At 42.0% G+C, this 10,153-nt stretch overlaps 1 protein-coding gene across 2 annotated transcripts; it reads right to left on the bottom strand.

Annotated features, from left to right (window-relative positions):
* Window positions 1-3,984: 3,984 nt before the first annotated feature.
* On the bottom strand, window positions 3,985-9,491 carry LOC139462361 (uncharacterized). Of its 2 annotated transcripts, none has more exons than XM_071244035.1 (4): window positions 9,419-9,491; window positions 8,159-8,299; window positions 6,538-6,918; window positions 3,985-5,095 (listed from the first exon to the last, which is right to left on the bottom strand). In XM_071244035.1, the coding sequence occupies exons 2-4, from the start codon at window positions 8,280-8,282 to the stop codon at window positions 4,542-4,544; spliced, it is 1,059 nt and encodes a 352-aa protein (XP_071100136.1). In that variant the 5' UTR covers window positions 8,283-8,299; window positions 9,419-9,491; the 3' UTR covers window positions 3,985-4,541. The 2 variants fall into 2 exon arrangements, with proteins under 2 accessions (XP_071100136.1, XP_071100145.1); XM_071244044.1 differs by having other exon boundaries at window positions 9,431-9,477.
* Between the last annotated feature and the right edge of the window lie 662 nt (window positions 9,492-10,153).

Genomic DNA, 10,153 nt, shown 5'->3' with positions numbered 1-10,153 from the left:
AAGGGTCACGAAATCAACGACAGTCACAAAATCAACACAAAATGGACAATCAATGATTTTTTTCGGCTTTCAATACCGACTTTCATTATGTTAAATGTCCTGCACAAAGACATGTAGTGAATGTGGAATTCTAAATCATTTCTCGCATTCTGAAGCTACAGAGGGAGGTTAGATGAAATGGGGTTCAACGATCCGTCCAAGATTATTGCACTTATATAGCGACGTGCATTAACGTGTGTGTGTGTGGCTGCTTGTATTAGACCGGACTAAGGCCGATTTTATAGTGCTAGCCCACTGAGATACCATGAATACTCCCCTTAGATACAATTTACAGTCTCCGGACCGACCAGTCCTTGTTTTAGCCCAGGCGGGTATCGAACCCCGAACCTTCCGTTCTACCACTAGACCACGGAGGCGGTCAGATGCTGATAGAAATAAGAAGATTATTTGTAAGCTATTGTCGACTGGGTGATATAGGTCTGATTTCATCTGAGAAAGAATTTTATCAAGTGACATTTGTATACTATAAACGCTTAATCAATTCACCTACAGACAACAATCGAACAAACGTGCCTGTGAAGTCTGTTGACATTGCTGGAGGAAATACCTATAATAATTGACTCTGGAGCATCATGTGACATTATGGCCCAAAATATTTGGGATGTGCTCAAGCGAGATGGGTCTTCTTCAAGGGCTGATACCATTTGGTTGGTTTGGTTGGTTGGTTGGTTGGTTGGTTGCTTAACGCCGCACTCAGCAATATTCCAGCTATATGGCGGCGGTCTGTAAATAATCGAGTCTGCACCAGACAATCCAGTGATTTATCCACGCAATTGGGATCGATGACATGCATCAACCAAGTCAGCGAGCCTGACCACCCGATCCCGTTAGTCGCCTCTTACGACAAGCATAGTCGCCTTTTACGACAAGCATGGGCTGCTGAAGACCTGTTCTACCCCGAATCTTCAAGGGCTGATACCAGACACAGGTTGTACTCGTAAGGGTCAGACACACCATTGCCAGTAATTGGTGTTGTTAAACTACCTGTGTTGACATGAGAGAGGCAAACGTCGCATCAGAAGAGAGAAATATCACACCGACCACAAATGATCTGAATTCTGACTTAAATGGTTCCACTGTATTTAAGATGGGCCGTAATGCTGGATATCACTAGTTAGAGCTGCACCAGGATAGCAGATATATCACTACTTTCAATACTGATGGTGTCTTTTGGAATCAACACGGCCTCAGAAATATTTCAGAATGTGAGAGCTGATGACATACAAGATATTCCTGGAAGTCGGAATATCGCTGGAGATGTTATTGTTCATGGCAAAATAGAGAAACAGCATGATGACACTCTGTGGACAGTTCTCTAGCGACGTGAAGAAAATGTCGTTACTCTGAACAAATCAAAATGTGAGTTTTCGAAGTCGGAGATCACAATTTTTGGTCTTGTATTAGGAAAGATAGGCATGTCTCCAGATCCTGAAAAGATAAAGTGAATCATAAATACACCAGCACCTTCAACACCGAGTGAAGTTAAATCCTTGCTTGCTATGGCACAGAATTTGCCTAGATTCGCCCCTGACTATGCCACAATCCTTGAACCCCAACAAAAGATAACACGTCAAAATATAACATGGAAGTTGAAGAAACCTGAAATCCAGGCATTCACACGGCGTCTTAAAGATGCACTCAGCTCCACGAAAGTCAGATCCACTTTTAACCAAGAAAGAAAATTGAATTATTTGTTGACGCCAGTCCTGTAGGTGTGCGTGATCTGACACCGACACAAGGTATTCACAAACTGAGCTTGAGGAGTTGGTTGTTGTGTGGGCTGCAGGCAATCTTCACCTGTACACTTATGGTAAAAACTTCAAGATAATCACTGATCATAAACCTTTGATGGGCATCTTTTAAAGTCGAAAGTCAGTATCTGTAAGAATAGAACGTTGAAGCCTTGTTCGCTGTATTCTCAAATCCTGTAGGGTCCAGGTCCTGCTGGATGTCTGATAACAAAATAATTTTCACTTTTTGTTAACCCGACATGAAGACATTTGTTTAATATTTTCATCAACAGGTTTGACACTTCATTGTCAAAAATACCTATTGAAGGCGCATTTCCTCCCTGGGCGTGAGTATGGGGTGAATTTTGCCGGGGACTTTGCCGAGGATCTTTTCGAGGACTTAAATGAGGACCTGTCAGGATCTTCAGCCTGCTAGATGTGCGCCTTCCTGCCATGATCGTATTCCCTGGCTCCATAATGTAGGTTGCTCGTTGAGTTAGGTACATACATCGTTGGCCTTGCTCTTACCCAGGATATGTAGACACTTTGACTTCGGTACGACACTTATGCAAACATATTCCAGCAACATCACCACGATCTGTGAATACGTGTGTCTTGGTACAAATGAAAGGCAATCACTTCAGTCATACATTGACAAAACCAGTATTACATTTTCGTTGGTTCTTACGACAAGCACAAGGGACTGTTTACCTATTCTGACCCGGAATCCCCACGCAATCTACATGATTATATATTCCAAAAGGCTTGGCAGTAAAGTTTTTATTTTCACTATGAGAACTCATATGCTAATTCCTTTGAAGACTATTAGCTTTTAAAAAGTATTGTATTCACATGTATTTGACATGCTTCGATACTCAGAAAACAGTGGCGAGAGATTGGGGAAAAGTGACTGGTTCTACAGTGCAGTGTTGTTTCCGCACTGAGGGACGTTTTTGCATATATACTCTGTGCATTAAAGGCCCCCTGTCTGTGGAGATCCCGGTAACCTAGGTTTGTCGTAGGAGACGACCATATGGATCGGTGGCTCAGGCTCGCGTTCGGACGGTGTGGAACGTTGCTCATACTATCTATCATTAGATAGCCTGTTCCACATTCGAGTGTTTACAGGCCACCAGGATATAGTTTGTTAACCAACAAACAAACGCATATCACCCTGCAATATCTAACGTTATCCATTTCCTGAGAGCTCTGTCCCTGAACCGAATTTTATATTTTTGGGTAAATACCAGTACTTAAGATCCATTAGTTCCAGATGAGACGAGATCTACGAGATATTGACAATCGACGACAAACACTCATCTGGTCTGTTATCACGGGGCACACTTAACAATGTCGAATATCGTCAAAGTTTATTAATATTAGGAAGGGAAGTAATACATTTTTTGTTCATAATTTATAATTCCATTTTTCTTTTATTGAGACCAAAATGGTTTTTGAGAAACAACGTAATAAACAAGATGGCCTTATGACGAGAAAACGCGGTTTGGTTCGTGCAAAGCCAGTTGAAATGAAGGATGTGTTCGTTCAAGGGTGTCTGAGTTTTCACACTGCACATCCTCTTGCTGTAGTATTTATACAATATCCATCCTCAATTACTCTAAGGATTTGCTTTAACGTATGAAATCTCTAATTAGAACCAAGTTCAGTACTGTCAAAACATAAACTTTTCAACTTTGTACCCCCTATCCCACATGACAAACTTAATAAAAAAAATCCATTCCTTGATCCATGGGGCATTTGTTCCTAAACGTGGTGACCATCTCTATCTTAAGAGCTTTTAGGACACTGTGTAAAAAATGAGAGCAAGAAAACTATACTGAAATGCCGGCCTTCCTGAAAGGCACACCTATAATGTATGTGAAATTTAAATAAGAGCCTTTTATGCTAAATATAGACATTCCAAAGGGCTCCATTTGTGCTCCCCCCTTCTTGCTAAGCTGTTTGGAAATAAATTTATGATATAGTCAGGATCGTATAAGTCTATACGATTTCTTATGATAATGAAGATTTTGTTTTTAGGTTTTACTAACTGGCCTGAAAATGGACCCGATACAAGTGTATAAGTTTTTAAAACTTTTTTTTATTAAAAAAACTCACACAGAATTTCTGCTAAATATGAGACAAGGTAAGGTGAAATATCTGGTTATATTTCTTGCAGATGTACAAAGGCTTGCAATGGAAAGAACATGTGAGGCGTGGCCTCTTTAGTTTATGGCGTCAAGCCATCATGGTTTGCTGTGACCACAGAACAGTGACATACATGTAAAACTATGGTCCATATCATCTAAATCATCACACTCTTTCAGTTACCGGTATATGTACATGATCACAGGTACCAATTTCAAGTTCAGTGTATGTACGCACAACTACTGCCAATGTAGCACCCGATTTCTGTATAGACAATAATATTTCGAATATCATAATTTGAAGCCGTAACTAAAAAGGACACAATAAGAAAGTGAGTGAGTGAGTATGGTTTTACGCCGCTTTTAGCAATATTCCAGCAATATCGCGGCGGGGGACACCAAAAATGGGCTTCACACATTGTACCCATGTCGGGAATCGCCGTGACGAGCGAACGCTTTAACCACTAGGCTACCCAACCGCCCCCACAATAAGAAAGAGTACGCCTGCATGAAGAATACAGCTAAGTAGGATGCGCCCTGGTATTGCTGGAGCCTATTATAAAATCCGTGCACAACGAGAAAGTGGAAATGTACATAAACAATGTCATCCAATACGAAACACCTTAATGTAGCTGTAGATCACTGAGACATAGAGGAGGTTGTCATCAGTGATACAGATACCTTGTGGCTCCTCGATACCATCCTCTACAGTCAGGACATCTCTCACGAACTTCCCAGCTACAGTCAACTGAACAACTCTGTTGCCCTTTCTGTCAGCAGCATAGATGTAGCCTCCGTGAGCCATCACTGTCAACAGCCCAACAAATTTCTTCTCCCCTCTTGGTTTGTACTTAAACTGCATATTACCCATATCATTGAAACTCATGATTGCTCGTTTCTTCGTATCTCCCACTATACAGTTGCCATTGTAAGTGCACACGCTGTAGGGTTCGTCAATATGGATAACGTCAAATTTCCTGAGGACATTTCCAGACATATCAAAGATGTCCACTCCACCTTTGTTGACATAACTTCCAACCAATGTTCCAGGAGAGAGGAATGCAATACAGGAGTATCGTGTCCTTGTTTCAATGGTGCGCTGAAGATCCAGATCAGGGAATACTTTGAAAACTATCATTTTGGCAAGGCACCACACACCTGAAACATAAAATATCAAATGCAGTGATCAAGTATTAACTACAGTAAACCTACGGTTATAACGAACACGCTAATAACGAACTGACCGATATAACGAACTTATTTTATGGTCCCGACCATTTGTTGCATATATGCTGTATATCTGCTTATAACGAACTACGATTATAGCGAACTAAAATTAGTGGTCCCTTGCAGTTCGTTATGACCATAGTTTACTGTAATGTGCATTTATTCACGTTGATTGCAATCTTTCTATGGGCATGCCATTTTTCACTCTCTTGGTTCCACTCTTTTGAGTATTATAACATCAATGAGTAGGATAGAATATGATTATTAATTATGCCTAAAAGTGTTTCGGGTAAAAGGCATCATGTACGCAAATATTGAAATACAGTAAACTGCGCTTTTAACGAACCAAAAGGGATCACTAATTATAATTTGTTATAATAAAAAATACACCATATACATGTATACAACATTTATACAGCAAATGGCCGTGATCAAAATAAAGTTCATTATATCCCTTAGTTCGTTATAAGCGTATAAGATGTTTTGGGTAAAAGGCATCATGTACGCAAATATTGAAATACAGTAAACTACGGTTACAGCGAACCAAAAGGGACCACTAATTTTAGTTCGTTTTAATCGTTGTTTGTTATAAAAAAAACAAATTCAGGTATACAAAATATATACAGCAAATGGTCGGGATCAAAATAAAGTTCGGTATATCCCTTAGTTCGTTATAAGTGTGTTCATTATAAACGTAGATTACTGTAGATGGTGGACGGACAAGAAATTTGATGAATCATGTCATGAGATCGGTCTTTATAAATGAGCAAGTGAGAAATTTCGACCTAACCTAGTTCAGTTATGCAGTGGTGAGTCAGCTTAATGCGACAGGAAATCTTAAAGTGACACAAGTCAAAGTCCTCCATTTCACGGGCATGTCCCTGACAAACCGAGGATCTGAATCATTGCGAATCTGGGATCTTTAAAGGACTGGTCGTGCTGTAGGTGTGATACCACGACGTGTACAATCTTTTATTCGCAGTAGGGGCACGGGTGGCTCAGTCGTCTAAGGCGCCGCAAATCGCTGTGCAGAGTTGCGTCCCTTGGGCACGCCAGAAACCTATGATTGTGGGTTCGAATCCCGGTTCGCCCCAATTATGTTTCTAGGTTTGTCAGCACCATACCCGTGCTCGTGGGTTTCACCGAACTGGTAAACGTCTGAGACCTGCATCACTTCGGGCTTTCCTCCCACATTAAGCTGACACGCTGAACCCACAATCATAGGTGCCCAAGGGACGCAACTCTGCACAGGCGCCTTAGACAGCTGAGCCATATGAGTACATACAGGTCCAATTACCAGTGTACGAATAATTCGGCTGCATGGTGTAGCATTATAAATGGATTTATGATCGTATTTTATTATTGCTACCTACCAGCAGCCACCAGGTTGTCCTCGATGACAGTGAAGTTCGTCAGACAATGACTCAGGGGGAGTGAACTCGTCCTCTCCTCCGAGCCATCTCTGAACAAAGCGTTTACAGAACTGCTGTCTCTGTCCGTTGTCAGTATAACAGTGGCGTCCTCGTGCGTTATCACCAAGACATCCATAGTTACCAAGCTACCGGAGCGGCAGCCTTGAGTATTTCCAATCACTTCTACAAGTTCGCATCTTCCTGGCGCAATATTTGGTTGATTAGGTGGTCCAGCAGGTGATTTTTTACTGGAAGGGTTACCTTTAGTCGAGTTCGAGGTCTTCGATGTATCATTCGGATGTTCTGCGTCAGCTGGTCTGTTATGGACCTGTCCATTGGGATCTGTGGGTGAGTGAATAATGCTTAATGCCGTGTACAGTATATCAGTATATCATACGCTTTGTATGTTGTCGACGTGTACTGCTCAGTTTAAACATTCGAGCACTGCTATGGTGCTGAATACAAAGCATCGTTCTGATTCCTACAGCTCCTTGCAAGGTTAACTGCTAAATGTCGCTTAACGCCGTACATGGAAATAGTGAGTGAGTTGGGTTTAACGCCGCTTTTAACATTATTCCAGTTATATCGCTGCGTGTCAGCTTAATGTGGGAGGAAAGCTCGAAGTGACGCAGGTCTCAGACGTTTACCACTTTGGTGAAACCCACGAGCACGGGTATGGTGCTGACAAACCTAGAAACATAATTGGGGCGAACCGGGATTCACTTTCGTTGTGGCCGTGCCGCCTCGATGGTCTAGTGGTAGAGCGTCCGCTCGGAGAGCAGAAGGTTCGGGGTTCGATCCCCGGCTGTGTCACACCAAAAGACGTTAAAAGATGGTACTTGTTGTTACCCTGTCTGGCGCTCAGCATTAAGGGTCTAAACCAAGGACTGGTCGGCTCGGAGTCAGTCTACTGTGTCTGAGTGGGGTATTCATGTTAAACTGTGGCATGGTATCTCAGTGGGCTAGCACTATAAATCGGCATCAGCCCGGACAAGTACAAGCAGACACACACACACACGTGCTTGCACGTCGCTATATTAGTGCAGTAATCTTGGACGCGATGTTAAACCCAATTTCACCTCACCTCGTTGTGGCCGCCGCTTGCTTAATTAAAACGACAAACCCCTTGCCATAACCATGACTGTGAAATCGCTGCTAAAAGCAGAGTCCTTTATACGATTCCGGCAATAGAGTAAGCAAGTGTTTTCTGAATCACTTTCAAATAGTGATCATTCGCGTAGAGGTGACCCTGTCACAAACACATGCAAAGGCAAGTCAAGTGATAAACTGAACCGAAAAAGGGAAAGCGGTAAATCAAAATATGGAATCGTATCAGACATGATCATGGTCACAGATGCATCAAATTCGGATGGGTCATCCACATTCTCCCATAAAACATTGTTAAAGTTTTACTGAGACCTTCGATGTTGTAAACCTGATCAAACAACTTTTGAGCAAGAGCCTTGTTGGCCGCCTTCTCAACTCCTGCAGGGTCGAGACCCCATAACATGTTTGATGATAAAATCATTTTAGTTTTTTTTTAACTCGACATGGAGACATTTGTTTTATCACATGATATTACCTTTTGATGCGCATTTCCTTCCATTTCGTGAGTATGGAGTCGGTTTTGGTGGGGACTTTTCCGAGGACTTTGATGAGGACCTTGTCATGATCTTCAGCCTGCTAGATGTGCGCCTTCCTGACATGTTTGTATTCCTTGCCTCTGTAAGTCATATATTGAGTTAGTGAGTTTTAGCGCCGACTTGCACAACATGTTATTACAATACAGTGTGCCTGCTTAACGGTGAGGTGAGGTGAAATGGGGTTTAACGTCGCGTCCAAGATGATTGCACTTATATAGCGAAGGGCATATATGTGTGTGTGTGGCTGCTGGTACTAGTCCGGACTGATGCCGATTTATAGTGCTAGCCCACTGAGATACCATGCCACAGTTTAACACGAATACCCCACTCAGACACAGTATACTGACCCTGAGCCGACCAGTCCTTGTTTTAGCCCCTTAATGCCGAGCGCCAGACAGGGTAACAACAAGTACCATCTTTTAACGTCTTTTGGTATGACGCGGCTGGGGATCGAACCCCAGACCTTCCGCTCTCCAGATTCATGTCACAATATGGACACATTCGGCAAATTAGCAAAGATAATTACAGTCGGCGAGTAATATTCGAGCAACATCTCGACGAATAGTAAATACGTAGATCTGGGCAAAGCCAGCCACTGTTGGATACCATAAGCATCGACCCACGCCGCAATGATCAATCGTCAGTTTTATAGACGTTTGAAATAGACGATAATTTGGAGTAATATTGAAACTATGTCAAAGTTTTCTTCCTGATGATCCTCACATCACATCGATCCCAATTGCGTGAATCCATGCTCATGATGTCAGTCACTGGACTGTCTGGTCCAGACTCGATTTTTTACAGTCTGCCGTCATATAGCAGGAATATTGCTTAGAGCGGCGTTAAACAACAAACAAACAAACGAAAACACTTCAAAGTGGATCAATAGTAGGAAGGGAAGTAATCCATTGACCTTACTTTAAAAAGAAAGTTTGTTGTCCCCTAAACGTCTTTCCTTCGATCGTGACCAAAATGTGTTTTTTATAAACAAACTGATAAAATAGATGGCCTTTCACAACAAATAGCGGTTTGGTTCGGTTCGTACAAGGTCAGCTGAATCACTGAGCTGTACAGCCATGTGTTCGTTCAAGCATGTCTTTTGAGTTTTAACATTGCACATCATTTGGCTGAAAATGCGACCCTTGAAGTACAAATTCTCTCCAATATTGTTAAACATGTGGTACACAAATACTACTGACCAAGGTCCTCACCCTTGCACCAATAATGTTCGTCTATCCTGCTACAGTCAATCACGTCCTTGTTCGCGATGGAAGTGCTTGTGGAAGGGAGGTAACTGCAGCTGGATTAGGATTTCTTTAAAACGGTGAACGTTTCAGATACAGTCGCATGCACATCGCGTGAAGCAGATCGAACCACTGTAGATTCACGTACTTTTTCCAAACAGCATTATTGAGCTGAAAAATTAATAAATTATTTGTGTTTCAGAAAGGAGAATTATCAGCAACATGAACTCAATGTAGGCTTCCATTGTTTTCAAGTCAATGCATACACAAGAGGTTACGAATGAGCTGCAAAGGAGACTGAGGTTGTACAAAGAAACACCGACCAATACCGTTACTCTGATATTGTTAAATGTTATCATATTGTTATATAGCACTTGACTTATCAACGATGTTTAAGTTGACTTGTGAGTAATTGCGCTGAAAAAGCCTTTCTAAACAAACAAACAAACAAAAGTTGATAGCAAGGCCAAAGCCCGAAGCCATCGGAGGACGTTGTTATACAACCAGACAAGCTACAAAGTCTGACCTCCCGATCCCAATTTTGGTCAGCTCTTACGAGCTGAGGTACTCGGGACCTACTCGGACCATAAATACCGTCAGAGTGCGTACCACCATATTTTGTAACGTACTGACTTGTCCCAGAGATTCGAACCGGAGAAAAAATACGAGGTCGCTTAAAAACAAAATGGA

The sequence above is a fragment of the Haliotis cracherodii genome, unplaced genomic scaffold (genome assembly GCF_022045235.1).
Source record: "Haliotis cracherodii isolate W230 unplaced genomic scaffold, xgHalCrac1.p SCAF_1, whole genome shotgun sequence".
In the NCBI taxonomy this organism is placed as follows: Eukaryota; Metazoa; Mollusca; class Gastropoda; order Lepetellida; family Haliotidae; genus Haliotis; species Haliotis cracherodii.
Note: the sequence above shows the minus strand (reverse complement) of the source record. Positions and strands in the feature narration are given on the sequence as shown.